Below are 24,244 nucleotides of genomic sequence, written 5' to 3'. Positions count from 1 at the left end.
GAATTGGAATGCAGGATAACAAGTTCTGTTCTTTTTGTAAAACTTTATATTAGAATTCAGTATTCTGAAGTTATGGTCCCAAAAAGCGTGTATGATGCATCATTCAGCTAAAAAAAAAGGCACTATGCTCTGGGAAACCTTGCTTTAAGATGCTGTTGTCTTCCCATGCCTTCAAGCTCTTAGAACTGTCAGTGGTATGCCATGGAAGTGAAAGATAAGCAGGGAGGAATAATGGTACTGGCATGAAGGTGATAGGCTACGGTAAAGTGAAAAGAGGGCTGGCCTTAAAAGATGACAGGAGATGCATCGCTCTGAATGACCTTAAAGTAGGGAATGAATTATCACTTGTTTGTGAAATTGTAATTGTTTAGCTCTGAACCAAGCTTAGGAGGAACACCATATTCAATAGAAAATTCAGAGTTTTCCAGCTGGTTATTGTAGACAGAGATGCTTATGTGATTGGTATGACATGGTTTCCCTCTATACAGACTTCTTTCTAGAACTGTGCATTGTATCAGCCAGGCCAAAACTTTTTTTTTTATTTTTTTTTTTATTTGGCATCTGTACCTTTATTTCATCTTAGACACTTGAATGTCAGTGCAACAGTAATGTGATAAGATGGAAAATGGGTAATCCTACTTGAGGCTTATTCTTGTTTCAGTGTCACAAGCGTTCTGGCTTGAAGCTGGGTAATGCGATACCACTTGCTGCCTCTTCTAGTTCTCTTCTGAAGTCTGCTTTGTGATGTTATATCCCATCACCTGTGGCAGGAAATGTTAAATTAGTGATTATTCAACTAACCTTAAGATAGAAGGTTATTAATCTTTTGCCTAGTAATTTTATACCCAATTTGAGCTGGATCCAAGGCATATTTTGTTAACTGAGTGATAACAGCAGGTGAGAAAAATGTTGAAGCTTTTAGTCAGAATTTCCTTCTGTTGTATTAGGAAGCCCAAACTGAAATATTTTAACTTTTTTGTGTTCGGGCTGTGTCATGTGTGAAACTTCTGGAAACATTTTACATTAGTCTGGAGAATTGAAATACTTCCCCCCCAGTCAGGTTTGTCCTTATTTCTTTCATTCTACTTCACTTCTTGCATACTTTTTAACATCTGTTTTCTACTGTTTGTGCCTCATCACTGGACTCTGTGTCCTGACTTGGAATCCTCCATACTCTGCGATATAACTAACTGGGAGCTTGATACCTTTGAGATCATTTGAATGTGATTTGAAATGGAAACAGTGAAAACTTGAAACAGATCTAACATAGAAGCAACAGCAGGTGGAGGTTTTGGAGTCATTAAAGGAATAAATTTGGTCTTGGCAAGTGGTATTTTTCAGGGCTTTTTAAGAGAGGGATCAACGTGTTATGGATGGGTGTGGAAGTACTGACAAACTACAAAGGAAAAAAGATGAGAACTGTAGTGTCTGAATATTCTTTTGAACTTACCAGCTTCTGTACGTTACGTATTTAAAAATAGAAGAGTGCTTAGAATTGCTAGTGTATTTGAATATATACATATGGATTTTGCTGATAAAAATGATTTACATATCAAGTGAATTTATAAGCTAACTGGATTTTTTTGAAGGAATGTTGTATAAAAACAGTGTGATTAGAAAGTCACATGAAAGTCTGGACTATTGTTGTGATTTGATGTCTTTATAGAAAGAAAACAATGGTATGTTCCTGCCTTATTCCTGGCTGCTTAAACATCGCCTGTGACTCCTTCTGATGTGCAGAAGACCATCATCAGGCATTTGATGTGAAGGTTCCTTGTAGATTGAGATGGCTAAGAAGATACTGATTGCTTTTTAAAATTAGAAGAAACAATGTAGTGGAGTTGCTTTTCATGCAGACATAGTCCGCCCTTTGGAGTGTGGCGTGAACCTTTTCTGGTCTATGATGTTTGACTTTCTGTTAAGTATTTGGTCTGTTTTCTCCCTGCCTTCCACATTAATCCCTTTTGGATTTTATTTTTGATACTATGTGATCTCTTAAACTTGTTTTTCTTTGGTTGGTTTTGGTTTTTTAACTTAGTCTGATAGAGATACTGTCCTTTGGGTTGTCCTTGATAATAGTGTACCATAAACTGGAGGGGAGAATAAAACCCAGAACAGTGAATCCCTTCTTGCCTTTTCCTCACCAGTAAAAATGATAAAAAAATTTTGTTGGCTAAATGGTTTTCCCTTTTCTGTATTATTGCAAATTTTGTTTAGTTAAAGGGGTTTTATTTTTGATTAAACTTGTATAACATAGGACAAACTTGGTGAAAATGCAGTGTTTATACATTAATGAATGAATGCGTTCATTGGGTCATTATTCATGACCTAATTTTCTTTCATAAAAGTAGGCAATTGATTAGGAAATCATTCACATATAAAATAGAGATATAAAATATGTTTACATTCATGCCTCTTTAGATGTTTTCCCTTGAAAATGCAGTGTGGGGTGATGTTCTATTATGAGAATTAGGATTGGGAGTCCACAATCGCTCTCATTATTGAACTTCGCAAAAAATATGTTAACTTTCATTTTGCCACCTAGAAATCTGTTTAAAGAAACTTCGAATTATTACTGGTATGGAAAACTGTTTCTTTAACTTAGACTTAATGATGTTTACCCAAATAATTTTTCGTTCATTGCATACTTCCCTCCCCCTAAATCTTAATAGGACATTCAAAGGAACCATAGTAGAACATGTTGTGGTATGTTTGCCTTGTTTTTTAAAAAAGAAAAAAAACCCAAACCAAACCAAAAAAAACCCCCAAAAAGTATGTGATATACACATGTATATATGTATTTGTGTATGCACTTATAGATTATATATAAGTATGTGTATATATATGCACCTCTACCTACTTATATTTATTTAAATCATATATTAGAACTCCGTCTTTTACAAAGTTGCTTTCTTCCAATTAGCAATGTTGAAGTATGCCCAGATGCATTTTCTAGAAAGGCTAAGGGGTTTAGATATTTTTATATGAAAACAATTTCAAATACAGAATGATTAAATGGTTTTTAGTTTTTCTTTATTTTGGACTTTTTGTTTTGGGGGGGTGTGGAGAAAATCTTTTGGTAGAATGAATGGATCCTCATTTGTTAAATTGATTTCTGTATGAAAAAAATAATAAGTTAGTTGCTTAATAAGTAAGTTATTTTGTGTTTTATTTTGAAATAAGTCTGTTTATGACTTAGAAGGTTTAAGGGTATTATGCACCTATGCAAATGCATTGTCTTAAACTATTATTTATTTTGATGCCAGTCCGTGTGCAGACACGTTTCTAAGCAATTAGAATGGATAGATGATTTAGCAAAAGTCAGCGGTTCTTCTGAAAAGCATTTCCTTCCCCATCATAGGATGGGTTTTTTTATCAAGCTATTTTTTGTGCATCTTTGCATTTCATCTCCCAGGTGGTAAAATATAAATCTCTGGTATTGATAACTAAAACCCTGTGACGGAGAGAGGATGTTAATCCAGCCTTCCTATAACAATGTCTTATTGCTCTAATTCCTTTAATTAAATCACTGCTTTAATATATAATTGGATATCTTACTTTCTCATCTCCTGTGAGATAATTATTGAGAACAACTCTTTCATGCTATGCTAAGACCAGGAAGTGTTCTGTCTCTATAACTGTGGATGTAATCACAGCCTTTTAGGCAACAGTATCACAAATGTGGCTCAAGATTCAAAATTGTTATACACCCGGTCATTGTGGTCTGGGGACTTAGATTTTTTTAAAATTTTTTTTATTTTATTGTATTTCAAAAGATAAAAAAAAACCCCAGGTGTGATAGAAAACATTTTTCAGTCTAGAGGTACACATTCAGATGCATGTAATGCATCTGTATGGGCAGTCAGAAAACAGAGACACATTTCTATTCAGAATAGATACTTGTTATTGGTATACTTTTTTCACGCAGACCTTTTTTAAGGCCTACAAATATTGTGCAGGAGAGGGGAGTTATTGAAGTGTTGCATGCTGTCCTTTTTTGCCAGTAAGGCAAACAGCTTCATAATGTTTTTCAATTTAGTTTGTTTCAAGTACATAAAAATTCTAATAAAGAAATACTTGTCGTGGTTTAACCCCAGTCAGCAACTAAGCACCACGCAGCCACTCACTCCCCGCCGCCGCCCCCCACCGTGGGATGGGGGAGAAGATTGGGAAAAGAAGTAAAACTCGTGGGTTGAGATAAGAATGGTTTAATAGAACAGAAAAGAAGAAACTAATAATGATAATGCCAACACTAATAAAATGACAATAGCAATAATAAAAGGATTAGAATATACAAGTAATGCACAATGCAATTGCTCACCACCCACCAATCAACACCCAGTTAGTCCCTGAATGGCGATTCCCCCGCCCCCACTCCCCCCAGTTTCTATACTAGATGGGACGTCACACTGTATGGAATACCCCGTCGGCCACTTTGGGTCAGCTGCCCTGGCTGTGTCCTGTGCCAACTTCTTGTGCCCCTCCAGCTTTCTCACTGGCTGGGCATGAGAGGCTGAAAAATCCTTGACATTAGTCTAAACACTACTAGCAGCAACTGAAAACATCAGTGTTATCAACATTCTTCTCATATCGAACTCAAAACATAGCACTGTACCAGCTACTAGGAAGACAATCAACTCTATCCCAGCTGAAACCAGGACAATACTCTGCAGTGAGATAGCAGGTGGCATTTGTCCATTGCTTATAGCCTAATATGGAGTAATCACAGTATTTTGTATTTAATGTATTTCATACAATGCTGCAGTATGACATTACTCATGTAAATAATATACACTGGAGATGATGAGTGATCGTGTCTAGTATAAGGATAGCATACTACCTTTTAATGGGATTATTTTTAATATTATTACTCTGAATTTAAAATAGAGATGGGTTCTAATTGGATAGTTAAGTTTAAAATTTTAGGAATATTCACATTAATAGCTTTAATGTGCTTCCCAGGAACAAAGATAGGGAATGCTAATGGTCATGTGTCTTACAACTTTATCCCTGTTTCATAGTATTCATAATACGTTAGGGCTTCTTATGGGATTTTAATGAAAACAAAACCTGATACAATCTCTAACTGGACATGGTTCTGTTAAAACAACATGCATATGCAGTATATTAGAACATGATTATGTATTACTTAACTTGTGTATATAACTCAGGCATGCTCAGGTATCCATAAGGCCTCAACTTTTTTATCCCTTAACGTTTTTGTGGTTAAATCTTCTGCAGTTTTCTGTAAGATGTCTGCATGGGTATACTCATGGATGACTTAGTGTATGTCATCTTAATATAGCACACTCAGCATGGGCTTTCCTTCTCCCTATTGCACATGCTTCTTCAAGCCATATAGTCCTAAAAAACCCTATTAAATTGTATTAAAAATGGTGATTGGTACAGCTATAGATAATTGTAAGAGATATTAACAAGAACTGGGGATACTTCACGTGCAAGGTAATAAAATGGAATTAAGAAGTCAGTACTTTCTCCCTAGTGCTATGCCTGGGCCAGTGCAAGTGTCATGTTGAATAAAGATTCACACATTGTGTTTTTTGGCTTAACGTAGTCCTGTGTGACAATATAAGCTGGTATGAAAAATCTACCGTAATACATTATGATGCCGTTAGGATTTGTTTGATACATTTATTTGTCATTCAAGCAACGTGTGCAAATAGATATTTGAACCTCTCAGAGCACTGCTTACTTAGATTCTCTCAGGAAGTTTAACTTCTTTGTTAATATGCCACTTAACTGATTTCAGTATTTGGGCTATAAATTCATTTCACTGTTAAAGATCCTTGGCTTTGCAGTGAAGCTTACTCTACTACGAATGTGTGCAATACATACAATGCTTAATCCATTAACTCTTCTTCTGGGTTCATGCTAAAGCTATCACACTGTACTTCTAGGATCTTTTGTGAAAGGAATAAACACAAAATTGTTGAGAATGGGGTGAAGTTTGTATTACTTGATGTGCTGTGTGATTTAAAACATAAAGTGGAGAGCAATATTTAAGGGGTGATTTTCTGGAACATGAGAGATTCACAGGTCAGCTGTGTTGTGCTATGGCAACCAAGACAGGGCTTGTAACTCCTTTGGGTAAAAGATCCTCACAAAGAGCAGGGTTTAATTTAATGAGCACCTTATGCTCCCTGCACAATATACATGGCAATCTTTCCTTCTAATCCGTTTATTATGGGCAAAGAAATTTATTTGGTAGCTCAATTATTGGATTTTTTTTTTTTTTTTTTTTTTTTGCCATGGTGTTTCCCCCCTACACACACACTTACACAATGATAATAGCCCTTGAAACTCTGTAGAAAATTTAAAACATCAATCTTGCCTGCAGCGGTTGATATTTAATAATTTCTGTATTAAATGACTTGTCTTGCATAGCCGCTGAGACAAACTTAGAGAGAATGGAAGTAGTATAATACTTGCAAACTTCCAGGTAACAAGAATAGTATAGTATACATGTTGTCAGGCAGATTTTTGTGTGTGTGTGTTACTTTTCAGCAAGTAGAAGAGCTAAAATAAGGTGAGGAGTGATCCTTTGATTAGCACAATAAAGTATAAGGTAGAGCAAGGGATCTACTTTGTGGAGGCTGTCCCAGACTCATTCCATATGTAATTGCTTTTCTTACATTTACCTGTCTTCATCCCTTTTGGTGTGTACATCACAGTTGCTACTGAATATATTGAGAGTTAGTTATATAACCAAAGAGGTTGTCTCTAAAGACAATATAAGCATGTTAATATTTACTGCTAACTACGTTTTGTGCTGTGCTTTACCTGAATAGCCTTGCCTTGGACACTGCTTTGTCCATGATACCTCTATGTTTTGGACGCATATACCCACTTTGAATGTAGTAGTCAGAAGCCCACACGTAATTGTTGTTGTTGTGTAACTTTCCTTCTACAGTAACAGGATGTCCTGTCTCATTCAAGTTCGCTTTAATCCTGTAGCCTTGCTAGTAAACTTGTACTTCATATCAGGTAATTTACAGTCTCAATCTGCTTTCATTAGAGTTGGTTTGTGTTGGGAATGGCACATTCTATGTTTAATCTGTAGCCATACTGACCACCAGTAAGAGTCTTTTAATCAGTTATTTAACAAAGGAGCTACCTATTTGTTGTGTGTGTGATCATTTGTCACACTCTGTTAACAATGAAATTGCATCTATTCCATTATAGAAAACATTTGTTACAGTTCCAAAATGCATGGTATTCATTTTAGAGAGACAATTTTTTTTTAAATTTGACCTGTATATAGAGCATTGAGAACACATACTCTATCAGGCATCTAACTTATCTTTTGTTTGTTTGTTTGTTTCTTGTTTTGAGTGATGTTGTATTATTATAGCGATTCTTTTGGAATTAACTTTTATTCTAATATTTTGCAGACCGAGGCTTAGGTTTACACCATTTTTATACTTCCATAACTAAAGGTGTCAGACTTAAACCAATACCAACCCAAGCTGTTAATGCAGTGGCATCCCATCTATCCATACACCAGAATCATCAGTTAGTATAGATTCAGGTATACTAGATCCATACACCATTTTAATTTACCCTTCTCTTGTAGAAATCTGTATTCCAAATCTAAACACCCTTCGTTTTGATTTCACCTGTGTCCACTGTGTGGGAGGGATGGTACCTTTTAGGTTTGTAATTTCTTGTTTGCAAAGTAAAGGCTCAGTGTCGATTTAAGTAGAATCAATACGTAATTTTTTGAGGAAAACTAGAGGACACATGCATTTGTATCTAGAGAAGTCTAATTAGGTTTGAAGAATAGTCTGCAACATGTTCACTAGGATCTTAGGAAATGTTACCCTCTGGACAAAGTACTGACTTTACAGATCTCATCCCTGTTTTGTGTTTTTTCATCATGAATTCATATTGGCTAACCCTAGAATAATAATTCAGATTAGTTTATCCTGTGGGGAAAAAAAACCCCAAACCTTATAAAACACTGCCACAGGATAAACAAATATACTCGGTATTATTTCAGCTATTTCTGTTTGTTGCTCAGTGTGGTCTGGTCCAGAAATTCCTGGGTTCTATTCTGTCCTTTAACTTGTTGCTGAAAATCTGTACTGTAACGGTAAGAGGGATTTGACTGTGCATAGTCTGCGGGTGAAGAATTACTTTTCATAAAACACTTATTGTGTAATGTGGTGAGAGAACTCATGATCCAGTTTCTGTTTCTGAATAATAACGGTGTTAAGGAGAAACCAGGACACACAGCTGTCCTAGACTTTAAAATTATCATTGTCAGAAAAAAGTGAGACAAGTTATTTCCTAAAAAATAGAGAAATTGTATTTAAATGTGATTATACAAGTCAAAGATCTGCGGAAAACTAGTGAGTAAATATAAGAAGTTTCAACACCTACAGTTTAATTTTAAAACAGCATGAAATCAAAACTTCTGGATTTTATGATAAATATTCCTTATCTTTGTTCATCAAAGAAACAGTTCTCGGAAACCATATGCTCAACCTAGTAGATGCAACGGTTGTTTTACTAGCTTGATGGAATAAAACCTCCAGGCTTCAGAAGAGATAGGAGCATGGGTTCTGAGGAGGAGGGATACAGTTTTATATATATCTATGTATAAGCAAATAAAAAATACCTGCAGAACATGCAGCTTCCCCCTTTTAGCTGAGCTTTCGTCATCTCGAAAGATAGGAGCTCCATATGGCATCTGTATGGGTGTTTTTGTTCTTTAAATTGCTCATCTTTGACTTCTGTAGACTGGAAACTAAATCGCAGCTATTACTATGTGTGAATCCTTATCTGTAGCTGACAGTGGAAGACAACACAGCTGGGTAAATAAGGATCATGTATTCTGTGACTTTTCTTGTTTCCTAAATCTTCCTGGCCTGGTAGAAAATGCAGAGCTCTGTTAAATGAAATTTCATACTTCTTATTTGAAGGGCATGAAGATTAATCTTGTGGTTAATCTGTGAAATGACATGAGGGAGGGCTTGCCATTTTCCAAAACAAAACCTGAATATAGAGCAGAATGCAATCACTGACATGGATATTGAAATCCAAATATATGTTAATTTAATTCCTGCAGTACATTTCACCTATTATCCTCACTATGTAATATTGACTGTCTGGGAATAGTAACTTGATTGCTGAATGTGTGTTTTGAAAAATCTAAGTATAAGCTTGTAACACAAAATACGAGTTTCTCCTCCTGACAGTCTCATTAGTTACAAAAGTTCCTATCAAGTGCCAAAGTACAATTTACAATATGCAATAATTACTTATGCTTTTAGTTAGAAATAAGTTTCTTAATTGAAGTGAACCTAATTCTCTTTAAGCACAAGAAACAGCATTTGATTTACTAATGTGCCAATAGATAGCTTTTCAACTTGTAAAAATAAGATTTTTATATTCACATGCATGGTGATTGTAATGATGATGAGAGAAATTAAATAACTATACATATATGTATGTGTATGACTTCATTATATATACCTGATTCAGGATCAAGCTAATGGTAGTTGGCACTATTCATCAAACCTGAGCTTTTCTTTTCACTTTGTTTTGTAGAAAAAACGAAAGCAGAGTACTCAAGATGAAGATACATTCAGTGTCTGCAGCCTGGATACAAGTGTGAGTAATTTCATTTTCCTTTTTGTATTCCCTCCCCACCCCCATGAACTAAAACATGGCTACTATAGGTACTCTGAAATAATCCCATTCATCTTTTCAGCTGTATTGTTTTCATATATAGCATGACTAACTTGTTCTTCTTATTACTAAAAAATTAAATTTGATGTATTACTGCTTTTCATTTTTCTGTAGTAAAATTTTAAAGAGAAAAAAAGTCAGAATGACAGTTTATTGTAAAGCAGTGAATCTCTTTTTAGTAAATAATTACCAGGATAGAAGGGCATTGTGAATGCAGGACTTAAAAACAGACCTTTTATCCTGTTGCACAGCTGTAAGAAAAAATCTTATTTCAGTTATGTCAGTGGTCGTTAATGCTGGTGGTGTGAAACTCTGTAATATGATATTAATAAAGTTGTGAGACCTACGTGTGTCAGTGCTGAAGTGATGTGGACATTACATACAGCTATGCTACTCTATCACACACTTCAGATGTGAAGATGACATCACAAAACATGTTTTGTAAAAACTGCACAATTTATGACGTGTATACTTTTCCGTACAAATAGGTTCTTTCTGACTTGTGAATTTTTTGTTTCTCTAAGTAAGGGTAAAATATTGACTTGTTTTATTATTTAAAAAAAATTACTACAGTAACTGTTGTGTGTTTACTTCAAAAATAAGCTATAATCATAGAATAGTTTTAGTTGACCGGGACCTTCAAGATCATCTAGTTCCAAGCCCCTTTCTGTTGATTTTGGTGGATGTTGAATCAAAGTATTAATGAGTGTAAGCAGTAAACTGCAATGTGTGTTGGTTTTTATGTGACTTAAGGGTACACTTGCATTTATAATTTCAAATCCATGGAACTAAATAGATGTAGGAAAATTTAGTATTCCTTCTGTTCAGTGTTTGTATCATCACTTTCAGTGTTTTGTTTACAGTCAGCTGTTGAACCAGTTTTCTCTTCTTGTAGACCTCTCATAGTACAGACAGAAAAAGTAAGTTAAAAAATGGAGAATAAAAGCTGCTTTTTTTAACAGTTTTTTATTTATTAGCAGGTGTCAAACCTAGTGCTGTGGTTTCTTTAATGGTCAGATTTTAATTTTATTTTTGAAGTATACCTGTAGTTTGAAGAAGTAATTACATTTAAGGGTTCATCTGCCTGGATGGCTGCAGAGAAATGCAAGCTCTTGTAGGCACTTCAAGTGGGCTGGGTAGAATCCAGCACCGTTTTGGAGATCATAAACCCACAGTAGTCTGATCTTGTCTGTTAGCTAATACTTTAATGTTAGTTAATCACATTAGACCTTACATTGGGCCCAACTTCAAAGGAATTGTTACTCCTTTAAAGGAGTTTTAAAGGAATTGTTATTCTTTAGGGAAAATTCAAAATTGACTATTTATTCTGCACAAATTGATAGCTTTTTAGATGCCTGACTGATCTGGAATGGAAAATGTTGGGTTTAACTATTTTCATGTTTCTGTAAAGAGTATGGATTTTATTCTTGTATAATTAAGACAATTACATAAAATTCTCTCGTGTAGAAGCTGTTATGCTGCTGTAGAAATACTTGGACGAGTATAAGTTCTGTTTTGGTTAAGAGCTAAAGATTTAAATACTGCTGAAAAGGTACAGTTTCTGTTAATAGGTGAATTCTTAGAGGAGGACAATCTAATGTGATTTTTTCTCTGAATTTGGCCCACAGAAATACAGACAGAAAGCATAGAGCTAAGTGAGGTTCATGGTTTACTGATAAGCAATAGAATGTCCTTCATTTCCAGCTATTAAATGCTACTTAAAATTTATAAAATGTTATTTCCTTGATACTGCTTTTCTGCGTAACCATTGTTATCAGAGAATCATAGAATGGTTTGTGTTGGAAGGGACCTTAAAGATCATCTACTTCCAACCCCTCTGCCATGGGCAGGGACACCTTCCACTAGACCGGGTTGCTCCAAGCCCCATCCAACTTGGCCTTGAACACTGCCAGGGATGGGGCATCCACAGCCTCTCTGGGCAACCTGTTCCAGTGCCTCACCACCCTCACAGGGAAGAACTTCTTCCTTATATCTAAGCTAAATCTACCCTCTTTCAGTTTAAAGCCATTACCCCTTGTCCTATCACTACATGCCCTTGTAAAAAGTTCCTCTCCGCCCTTCTTGTAGACCCCCTTTAGGGACTGGAAGGCCTTTATAAGGTCTGTCCAGAGCCTTCTCTTCTCCAGGCTCAACAACCCCCAACCCTCTCAGCCTGTCTTCACAGGGGAGGTGCTCCAGCCCCCTGATCATCTTCATGTCCCTCCTGTGGACTCGCTCCAACAGGTCCATGTCCTTCTTATGCTGGGGGCCCCAGAGCTGGATGCAGTACTCCAGGTGGGGTCTCACGACAGTGGAGTAGAGGGGGGGGAATCGCCTCCCTCGACCTGCTGGTCACATTATTGGCAAGACAAGTGAATATAAACATGAATCGCAGAAAAGATAAAGCAATTAACTAAATGTGTCTATGCTGATCTACGAGACGATGACTATTAAAACTGTTGAATTTTGATTTTCATGAAAATACTTGTAAAGCCCTAATTAGAGGGATCTTGTCAATAAAATGTGTGGAGGGCTGTTAAGAAAACTATTCCCGCTGTCTTCAGTTAACTTCACTACTTAAATTTAAATGCGTATTGAAGTCTGTGTTCTTAGAACATTGTAGGGACAGAAGGGGTGACAAAGGAATGAATGAAGAAGTTTGAATCTTTCCTTATGGGACTTCAGAATTACTCAGGTCAGCAAGGTGGGGAATATCCTGTGAGGTAGTGGTATGCGGTGTATCTTGGAAGAATGGTCAGTTTATTTAAATGGACAATTTATATAAATACTAGTTGATTTATCTTTTTTGCTTGAGGTAGCCTCAAGCCTGCCACCACTTTTTTCTATTACCAATAAGTATTGATTATTTTATGCTGTATAGCCAGACAGAATATACTATGTCTTGTGTCTTTGAAACTTACTTTGCCCTTAACTCTTCTACATTATAATACTACAGTTTCCTAGTCAGCATGTGATACTGTGCTGTCATCACTGATAATAATTGGTGTTAAGGCTAGTTTGCCTCTGGCTGTAACAGAAGACTTAAACTGTCAGGGTGTCTTTGAGAGGGAAAGTGCCTTTTGGTTTGGAAAATCAGCTTGGCATGTGACCTCAGAACAACACCCTTGTTTTTTTAGCTTTAGGTATTGGTTCAAGTGTACCCATCAAAACTTGGTGCTGTCGACATTAAAACAAGTTGGGCAGGAAGAATTAATGCTTTTTCTAATGCCTCGTGTTCCTGCCAATTAGATTATAATCATTGTGGTAAAGGAGAACTATCACCTTTTGTGAGCCTTCTAGACATGGCAAATAAACTTCTGTTTTTCCTTTCACATCATATTTTGCTGATGGATAATTATAAAGACAGTGCTGAATATGCATCTAGATTGAATACCTGCTCCTTAAGTTCCAAGTGTCTCATGTCATCAGAAGTCTTCTAGTTGCACTGTGGAATGTTGTAGCATGAGAGGTGCAGTTGGAATCCAGCAGTCCGTGGCTGAATACTTATCCGTAGAAGCATTTTGTTCTGTGTGTGTGCTTAAAAAGCACAAGAAAAGGGAGACATGCTACAAGATGGTCTACTGGGGAGAGATGTGTCTTTTGTCATCTTGGGTTTTACTCTTAGAGAGCCATAATTGACATTCCAAACAATTATAGATTTTGTTACAGGGCGGAGAGTTGGTTATCTTTTGTTCTCATGTTTGTGAAGGCAAATTTCAAAAAGAGTCAGTTCATACCTCACAGAAACCAACTGTGGTGGTGTTACGCAAAATCACCTTTCCTTACTGTGTTGCTCTCCACTATTTGTATACAAGGTAACTTACGTCTAAAAAAACAAGGCGAGGGGCACTAATAGAACTATCTAGAATAATCAAAAGTTTGGAACAGTTTCCATATAAGAAATAGTCAAATATACTGAAACTTATATAAACTGAAATCAAATATACTAGGAAAAAAAAAATGGTGGGTGATTAGTTCTATGAAATACAATCAGTGTAAGGTTATTCCTTCTCTTGTGATTAAGGGCACAAATGAAACTCTTTGTAGATTCAGACCAAACCAAAAGGGATACTTTGTCACCTAGCATGCAGTGGCAGAATTCTGGCACAGGGTGTTCTGGACACCAGAGGTTTGCGTGAGTTCAAAAAGTAGGTTGGTCAAATTAATAGAAGAAAAGTCCATCAAGAGCTATTAGACCAAGTGAAACGATCCATCTGAAGAAATCCTTGAACTTGCATACTTTTGGAGTCTGGGAGAGTAAGCTATGTGCGTACCACTAGGTGTTTACTCTGCTTTCACACACTTCCCCTGGACAGCTGTTCTTTACCATTACTGGAGACATGGTACTGGCCTCAGAGATCCATCCTTAGCCTTAGTCATGGTCATTCTGACATGACTTTAATTAGCCCACTACACTACCTTTTTTTTTTCTTCCAAGCAATGACAGTTTTGAAATGACATAGTGAGGGCTCTACACTCAGTTGGAGCCTTTGGATTGTAGCATGATGTAAATAACTAAATGTTCATGTTCCTTTGTCTAGCAACTCTCTCATGTCTTTGAAAAGATGTGCCAAATTGCTTATATGTATATCATCCATGAAAGCATTTATTTTCCAGGGCAGTGGCTAAGAGTATAAAAATGTGAATGCATGTGTTCCCTATTATGAATGTAGATTCTAACTGGGATAATTATATTTTATTAAATTTTTACAGCTAATAAATCTCAGACTCTGTAATAAAATTGGTTATTTTTTATTAAATAGCATATGTATTTAACAAATAAGCATATTAGACTTTCCTGTGCAGCATACTTCCTGGTTTACATAATTAGGTGAATGACTCCAGTTCTGCCAGCTCACTTAGCTGCTGATGTAACGAAGCGCTGTCAGTTGCATGCTGCAGTCACTGCTGCACTGGCTTCACAGGCATCACCTCAGGGATATGCCTCTTTTTTTTTACTTGCCAATGGAAAGTTCTGGCCATCTTTTAGTCTGGCTAAAGTTTCCAATTTGTGTAAATGCATCTGTTCACCACCTTTGTCCAGGAGAGCATGGGGGATGGCAAAGAAAGAGGGTATTAACTATTTAAAGACTGGATTGCTTCATACCTTGGAAAGTGACATACATATGGGTCTCCTGCCAATTTACATCATCATCTGTCTACAATCTTTTTATAAAAATAGATTTTAATTTTTTTTTATGACTGACCATTGCCAGACACACCTGTCCTTTCCAGGGGAATCAGTCATAAAGACAGAATTTCCTTTCACAGGAAATGCTGGTTGGAGCTTTGCTGACTCAGGACAAGGACTGAGCATGTTAAGTGATCTTTTTATTTGTTCAGTGATCTGGACTGATATTGATGCTTCAGGAGTTGATAAACCGGCTTATTAAACTGACTGGTTGGTCTTGGTCTCGGTCCTTTTATTGCCAGCTTAAAGAAGTGGATTTGTAAATCCCCTCAATGTCAAATAGTTTGTGATAACTTGTGACAGATGTGGCCAGCAGACTGTGAGAGCTGAGTGCATGAACATACAAGGCCACTGCAGTCTGAAGTCTGCATTTAAAGGAAAATGTACATATTATCTGATGTGCTTTTGTTCATGTCGGCCTCCACCTGAAGGCTTAACTGGTATTCAGTCTATACAGTTAACTCAGCCTGTAGTGTGTTTCATGCTTGTCCTCTTAAAATGGTGATATGTTCTAGATTTGCATATGCATGTTGATTTACAGACATTATATAATTAACATGGCTTACGTAAAGTTTAGATTTTATAGATGTCCCTTCAAAGCTTGGAGAAGTGGGACAGAGAAACTGAGACAGCTTTAAAGATCATAGAGGGCTAAGTACTTGTTTGTGTTTAAAACACCCCTCTAGAGCTCTACAATTCTCTGTATTCTTCCTCGTGCAGACACTATGTCTCTCCTTACTTAAATTCTGAGCTGCTTCAAGATTTTTTCTGCCTGTGCTTTCACTCCTTGTTGCTGCTGCCACTTTTGTTCTCTTCTGACCCAGACTTTGAAATGTGGGTCTTCAGTCTGTGCAACCTTCTTCTGAGCCTGGTGGAGTGCTGGAGGAGTGAGTGCAATGATTTGTGCTCCTTAGTCAGGGTCAGGTAGCCCGTTCTTTAGCTACCTTCTGCACCTTTCTTGGAAACAAGGTATTCATTTAGCTTCTCTAGGCCAAGTGCTCTTTGGGAATTTTGAGCTGTTAAATATAGCTAGTATATCACACTTAGCAAAGTGGTGATGGACATAGTTATCTGGAGATTTTTTAGAGAGCACTCAGCAAGGTAGTTAAAAGCAATGTATTTTTAATGGCTATTGCAAAAGGGGTGACTGCAAAGTAGTTGAAATCTTGTAAAGGTGATAGATGATACCATGTGCCTCAGGAGTCTCAACTCTATAAAATCATAAGTAACTCAGGAGGTATCCAGAGCAAAAAGCTGGTAAAACCTAATGCAAAACTTGCACTTTTCAGAATAAAATTACACTTATTTAAGCAAAATCGTGTTCAGAAGAAGAAATAGGGCGATGGTGTGCAGTTCTTGTCTGCAATCAGTTGTATGCAAAATTTGTTGTAAATTCATGGAAGTTGCTTTTGTTTTCTTGTTATATTGAGGAGAAGGAACATACAACAAATACATGATGAACTAGACAAGTAAAACACTTTCATAAAGAAGATAAAATTCCATATGCAAAGCCTCAGAAGAGTTATTTATTTTGGTTAAATAGAACATTTATTACTGAAAATAAACCTCTTCCAAACGGTCATTTATTAGTGCATTCTGAACTGGAAAAGTCTTAGTGCTCATCTGTCTACTTGCAAGTTAATAAAATACACCCCAATATAAAATACAAACAAAAAGTTACTCAGACTTAAGCTACATTTGCATACACTAGATCAGAGTTCATTAAATTTGATTGCTTTTAGTGCTGAGTGATCATTTGTTATGTATTTGAGAGTCAATATAACTGAAACGTTCTTTGACGTAATTAAACTTAATTATAAACTTAATAATATTTGATTGCTAAGGTATGGCGAGCTAGCTTTGAAAAGCTTAGAGAGGATTACTTTTACATCAGCTTATCAGATTTGAGATAATTAAAATACATATTGTATCTGGGTCTTTTTATTTCTATAAACTCTGGTCTGTTGCATTTTCATAGCATAAAAGGCCTTCAGCTTGCCCAGTAAGACGTATACAATGTGTTTGAATTATGCATGAGTTTTTAATATTGCTGTATTGCATAGGTGGTCAGTGCTCCATCTGGATTCAGACTTCATTATAAAGTGACTGTTCTTAATCCATTATTAATCCATCATATGATTGTTATAGACTAGACACTGTCTGCTGTTGGTATTATTTGGAGTAGTGTAATGTCATTTCTCTTAAGGCTATGTTTTGTTATTCTCTTCCTATTTCCCATTAAACAAGGCCTACAAGTGCTCTCTTGGAAAAATGTATAAACTGCGGATTATGCTGCATTTTTTTTGTGTGTGTGTGTATTCTGGAATGATCTCAGACTTCCTGTGTAGTGTTGCAATACAATTACTCTTTATTTACGTGAACAGCTTCTCAAATTTTGGCTAATTGTTCTAATAAGTCTCACAGATTATTCTGATGAAGATAGCAAATGTATGATGAAGTTGGACAGCTTCAGTACAAATTGTTTATGCAAATATGCCATGGAAACATGGACCAAACTGTCTTAAAATATACTTGTGCAGCTGGGAGCTGAGTAAGAAAATGGTCTCTTGTATGAATTCACTCAGTTTCTAGAAATTAAAGCTGATCTGTAGATAGCTTAAATGAAGTATGGTTGTTAAAACTAACTTTCTTTAAGGCTTAACTCAAACTGTAGCAATATCTTACTGTGACTTGATAGCATCTATTTATCTGCTCCTATTTAAATTAATGTACAAGACATAATTTGAATACAACATCTTTTCCTACAGGACAGAGAATCCACTCACCTCAGGGAAATGGTTTCCTCCTTTTTTTTTTTTTTTTTTTTTTTCAGAAATTGGACATAGAAGAAAAAATACTTTGACTAATTAACATATGTGGCAAATTCAGTACAACTCTGCCCGTGTGCAAGACTATTAAGTGATTCTGTATGTGTTAAGGATTCCAGAAGCATTTTTTTCTTGATGTGCAGTGTTCAGATTGTCTTAGTAGTTCTAATGTGCTACTTATTTCATATAAAACAAGGTCTGTTTACAGACAAAAAAGAAAGAGTATCTGTGTAAAGAATACCCATTATTTAAGTAGGGTCTATAACTGAAAAATGACTGAAAATTGGGATCAGAGAAGGAAAACGTACTTAGGGAGGTAAGCTACAGTCATCTTGTCTTTGGCAAACTAATAAACCTTTAGGAAAATGTATTATTGCCAGTGGGTCTCTAATTTTATATTTCATTGAAAAGGAATAGTGTACATGAATAAGCACTGTTTATAATATTTATATATTTAATATGTAAATAAATATGTATTTATACACTTAATATTCATTTATGCCAGCATGTTAAAAAATTATTAACTAAATGAAAAACATCAGTCCTTCTGAATACTATGTTAAAGAAATTACATACTCTTTTTGATGAAATAAAAGTGTGACCAGAATGAGCATTGTGTTCTGGCAGAATTACTGAAACTGTTGGTGTATCTGCAGTAAGTTTAACATAGGCAAAGTATTTACAGACAAAATGGTGCGGGGAGAGGGGGGCAGAGAGACTTTCAGACATTATTTAAATGGAGTTTATATAGAAGGTATAAATAACATCTGCAAATTATATTTTTTCCAGGTAACAGAAATTACTTATGTCTGCATTAACACACAGAGATCTGTCAGTGTCTGTACTTGGTCTTTTAACGGTTGGTGCTTTGGTGGTAGGATTCATCTTGCCTACCTTTTGGCAGCTATAGCTGTGAGTTAGTTATCTAGATTTCCTTTCTACTTTTGAGATTTGGATCTTGTTTTGACAAAAACATATATGAGAGATCAGCTGAATCTTGCCTTGATACTGTCTGTGAAATGTAATGTGTTTTGCGGCAAAGGGAAGATACTACAGAAGAGACTGGAAGGAAAATATAGGTAGAGGCTCTAGGGAGGTTGTTGGGACATGTGTGCCTTGTGCAAGAATGCATAAACTGGTGTGCTTCTGAGCTCATGATACAGCTGCAGAACTTTTTGTATCCTTGCCTAGCATTCCCTTTTCTAGTTCTTTTTCTTCTCTCCTTCAGCTTATTGGCATGGATGTTGATTAGAACAGAATAAACTATTTCAGTTGGAAGGGACCTGCAATAATCGTCTAGTGCAACTGCCTGACCAATTCAGGGCTGACCAAAAGTTAAAGCATGTTATTGACGCCATTGTCCAAATGCCTCTTAAGTAGTGACAGGTTTGGGGCATCGACCACCTCTCTAGCAAGACTGTTCCAGTGTTCGACCACCCTCTCGGTAAAGAAATGCTTCCTAATGTCCAGTCTGAACCTCCCCTGACGCAGCTTTGAACCATTCCCACCATTCCTATCACTGGACACCAGGGAGAAGAGATCGGCACCTCCCTGTCCACTTCCCCTCCTCAGGAAGCTGTAGAGAGCGATCAGGTCACGCCTTGGCCTCCTTCTCTCCAAACTAGACAAGCCCAGAGTCCTTGGCCATTCGTCATAGGACATGCCTTCCAGCCCTTTCACCAGCTTTGTTGGCCTCCTCTGGGCACATTCGAGTACCTGAACATCCTCCTTAAATTGTGGGGCCCAGAGTTGCACACAGTACTCAAGGTGAGGCTGCACCAATGCTAAATACAGCAGGATAATCCCCTCTTTTGTCGGGTTGGTCGTGCTGTGGTTGACGCACCCCAGGGTGCGATTTGCCCTCTTGGCTGCCAGGGCACGCTGCTGATTCCCATTGAGCCTGCTGTCAACCAGCACGCCCAGGTCCCTTCCTGCAGGGCTGCTCTCCAGCTGCTCCTCTCGCAGTACTGCTGTATCTATGGTTTCAATGCTGCTTATACACAGCCAATAATGGCGGAATCAATCTAGTTGAACACTTGCCTGGTCCTGCTCCACAGGAAATCAGTAAGTAATAGGCAGAGTTACTGAAACCATGGGCAAAATAAGGCAAGACCTTAAGGGGTTTCCTTTGTCAAAGTACCTAAGCCTATAGTTTGGCAGACTTTTAAGTGTTTGAATAGTCTCGTTGAAATAACTGCTGGAAGTCAGAGGAACTACTTAAATGCTTGAAGATAGATAAGCCTGTTCAAGTGTTCTTCACTGAATTGCAGCGTGATCTGTAGAATTTAAAGTCCATGCATCTTGTAAAATCTTTGAAAGATTAGAAGATGCATTATTAAGAGATGTCTGAAGAGATACATCTGAACAAAAGGAAGCATGTCCGCTTGCTATTTATCATCTTGACTAAAAAAGGCAGAGTTAGACCAAACAAGTTAGTGTACTGTTAAGACGTGTAACAGTAGAGGAAAATGTGGTAACACAAATTCCAGAGCTAAGGATGATTGATATGTGCATAAAGATACAATAAACAGTAAAAATGAAATAGAAATGCCTGAGTGAAAAAAAAAAATTCAATTTATTGTGTATGCCTTTTCCTCTGGTTTGAGATTCTTTCTTTGTGCAGTTCTTGGCATTCTACAGTCTTCAAGGGGGAAATAAAGCAGGATTTTGTGAGGAACTCGTTGGTTCCTAGAAAGCGATTTTTCTTCTAATGTTTGGGTTGGTTTTTTTTTTTCTTTTTTTTTTCTGATGAGGCATACTCACTATTACTGTTCCTAAACTGAAATATGCATAACTGTGGAACAAGACAGACATTGTGAAACCCCTTACAGGAATCCAGGGATACTTTTCAGGTATTGCAAAACTATGGCTTACACTTTTGCTGTCTGTTTTAATTGTTGATCAAATCTGAAATTGTGATAAAGTCTTGGGAGCTGTGGAGGACTTCTGGTACAAAACTGGAAACAGGTTATCCCAATTCTTAGATTCAGTGTTTTTTTGGTGAGATTAACCATGGTCATTCAAATTTTTTATTCCCTTGACTGTAATGACGAAAGAGAAGAAAATGAACTAAGGTTTTGCCTCCAAATCAGAACTGTTTCATCCAAAAGATCCATTCAGTCTGTGTGCTTTGCTCCAAAGTGCAGCCAATTACCTGACTGAAAAGTATGAGACAAAAGAGAACTTTATCTTCAAGAAATACAAAGAAATTGTTATTTTTATGACATCTGCACATAACACTATTTATCTCTCTGATTCAGTCGAAAGGAGTATACCTAAGTCCGTGTTAGACTGAAAATAATTAGTTTGGATAGTAATATATGTTAGGTTCAGTTCAGGCAGGCTGTCTGGTTATTAAATGAGGGTCCTAAATGAGCCTCCCAATGTGTACTGAGTTCTGAAGAAGAATATTACACTGCTTGTGGGAGGTATTTATAAACCCTCTTGGCCATATCTACATAAACTGCAGTCCAGCACTTCTTAAGCTACAGCAATTATTTTGTGTGTGGAATACTAAAAGTGAGTTTTTGATTAATTTCCTTTAATATCTTTTCTATCCTATGCTGTCTTTAGAACAGTGACTTTATAGCCAGATGGTTGTTAGCAGTGTAGTATTTTCCACTTACTGTTCATATCTCATTGCAGTGTAGTAATTTGTTAAATTGAATGGTATTTTCTTGAATTATGCTGTTTTTCTTTATGATATTCCCCCATAATGGTAAACAGCAGTTGAAGTTCGAATTCAGTTTAAATTACTTTTTGGTTACAGAACCAGACTTGACATATGCTTATTTTCAACATGGCAAAACCCAGGAGCATTTGTGAACAGAAATTAGCCAGATGTTATTGACAGCTATGAAGTTGGATATCCATTAAGAAATGCATGTGGTGATTGGCTTGATGAAGATTTGCAGAGGAGATGTAGTTACATTTTCATAATGAAATTGAATCAAGAAACAAGAGTTATCATACTTTGGTTTATTTGGAAGTCAAAATAAAAACTGATATTAGTTCTATAGTGATAAATATTATATAATCCAATACATTTTCTAAAATTAAATTTTATACATCATCATTGGTAACTGTATTTTATATTGAATCTATAATATGGACCATGCAGATGGCATTTGTAAGAAAAATGAAGGCTCTGTGTAAGCAATGTGCTGGGTGTGCCCTTTAGTCAGAGAGTTGAGTTCTTCCATGTTATACTTCTGATTAAAACAGTATAGCTATAATTATTCCATTGAAGAGGGAAAGATGGCCCATTCATCTTCAAATAATAACTGCTGGGAGTTTTTGACATAGTCCAGTGCTTACTGAAGTCTCAAGTGGAAGTCAGGTCAGGATTTCATTGAATTAGCATGCCTGTATATTTTAAAGCCCATAAACTTCTGTAGTGCCAGCTACATTTTGGCTATGCCTGTAGAAGTGACCAACCATAACAGGAAATCAAGTTTGTACGTAAATACACTGGTATGTCTCTAACATAGGGTTAGGATAGGCCTCATGAGGGCATTTGTCCCATCCATCTCTGTCGGTGGTTGAATTAAATGATAATGAAGTTATTCATTACAGATATTTCTGCAAGTTTTTTTTAGAATTCTCTGCTGCTTCTGCAAGCAATCCAGGCCAGAGCTTCTCTGTGTCTATTGTTAACAAGATTTTCCTAGTCACAAACCAGTTTAAGACACTGCCTTATACCATACATGATAGTTCGGATCACTGTCAGACTATAAAATCCACTGAACAGATATGGACAGGGGATCCTATACTACACTTTTCACGGTATCCAGAACCTACTGATAAGCAAAGTTATTTCAGATGATGTCTTTTGCTTTGCAAGAGTTAAAAATAATCATATTAATGAAGTGCAGCAATAGTTGATCTTTTGGTTAGGCAAATCAGAGGAGGTACTACTTGTTTCAGCAAATGAGAAATTAAAGTAATTTTATCAGCATGTTGGCCTAATTTTCATTAAATACTGGATTATGTCTACCTGTATCTTCTGAAGAAAACTGTTATACTAGGTTGTGGCTTTTGGGTTGGGTTTTTTTGTTGTTGTTTTCGTTTTGTTTTGTTTTGTTTTTTAAACTAGCCACATTTTAGCAGGAAAATCATTCACAACTTCTTGAGCAAGAACTTAGCAACAAGAAAAAACAAAGACAAGCCTCATAACTATAAATCTTATCAGTATTTTGTCAGTAGTAGTATTACTGTACAAAACTTTCTATTAGTTACTTTCTACTTTTGGCTGGTACGAGTAGGTTAAAAAAAAAAAAAAAGATAGAGTTGCACACAGATACTTGAGGTTACATGGTCTGCTTGGCTTTTGTTTATTCCAGCATGAGCCTTAAGTTTTCTGTGTAACCTTCAGTGAACCATCTGACCTCTCTCTTGATCAGATTCTTATCTGAAAAGTACAAATAATTATGCTTGTTTGTTTTCCTAAGCTGCTTTGTGACCCAAATGCAAAAATTTCTAAAGGAGTGTTCTGCACTGCCATTGCCAATGACTACAATTGGAAGGGGTACATACCAGTGCAGGCTGTTAACCAAGGTCATTTCAGTGCAGAATAGTGTAGGAAGACATAAGCAGGTGAATCGTAAAGTTTATTGTAACAGAGAAGCGTAACACGATTTTTCATAAAAGTTTCACTAGTTTTCTCTGGGGGCATTTTTCAATGCCATGGTAATCTTAGAATATTATCTCTGCATAGCAGTGATTTCCCAATTCATTTGGTAGCCCTTAGGTCCCCTTATCTCTTGGGGAAACTTTTTTTTATTACTTCTACTATTCCATTATTACTGTAGCTATGTAATTGGGACAGCTGAAGGATATCTGCTTACAGCTGCTGACTCACTTTGTTATGCAACTGCACCATTTCCTACGCTATGGTGTGAAAAGCAGCAAGGAGGGGGAAAAACCCCCAGTAAATAGAAGCCCAAGTGTTTGGAAATGCTCTAAGAGTATTTTACAGAAAATAATATGTTATTGTTTACAAGTGTGTGAATGTGTTTCTCGGTAAAATACTAGTGTGTCAGCTCTAATGATGAACGAATGTGCAGAAAAAAGAGAATTAAAACTTGCAGAGCAATATGCTTGGTGGTTAAGCTACAACCGCTAACACACAGGAGGCTGAACAAGATAATTTAGTCACTTTTAGACCTACAGGCAATGAGCCTATAACGCACATAGCATTACAGGACCCTACAAGTCTGCCTTACAAAAATTAGATTTTAAGATTAGACTGAGAATTTTCGAGTTTATTCTGAGCACTGAACTGTCATAAAACCACCCTGCCTGTGTGAGGACAGAACATCTGAAGTGGTAACTTCTGAGATCTTTACAGTTATTTGAACTTGTTCATTTAGATAACTACAAAAATTAGTCAGTAGAAAATACAACAGTTTTGCTGTGAACCTGCAAGGTTCATACATGGAGTCTTCATTCACTCAGTTGTAACTTTGCAGGATCAAATCCAAATCTGCTGCTATATTGGAGGATTGTTTCA

At 36.5% G+C, this 24,244-nt stretch overlaps 1 protein-coding gene across 2 annotated transcripts in view; it reads left to right on the top strand.

Annotated features, from left to right (window-relative positions):
- ARHGEF3 (Rho guanine nucleotide exchange factor 3) overlaps positions 1 to 24,244 on the top strand; it is a 142,089-nt gene that overhangs the window by 64,615 nt on the left and 53,230 nt on the right. For both annotated transcript variants that reach the window (XM_029996233.2, XM_029996235.2), the window contains one exon: positions 9,574 to 9,636. In XM_029996233.2, the coding sequence (XP_029852093.1) occupies positions 9,574 to 9,636 (63 nt within the window). The remainder of the gene's footprint in view (positions 1 to 9,573; positions 9,637 to 24,244) is intronic.

Source organism: Aquila chrysaetos, chromosome 20, assembly GCF_900496995.4.
Source record: "Aquila chrysaetos chrysaetos chromosome 20, bAquChr1.4, whole genome shotgun sequence".
In the NCBI taxonomy this organism is placed as follows: Eukaryota; Metazoa; Chordata; class Aves; order Accipitriformes; family Accipitridae; genus Aquila; species Aquila chrysaetos.
This window is presented reverse-complemented; position numbering and strand designations above follow the sequence as displayed.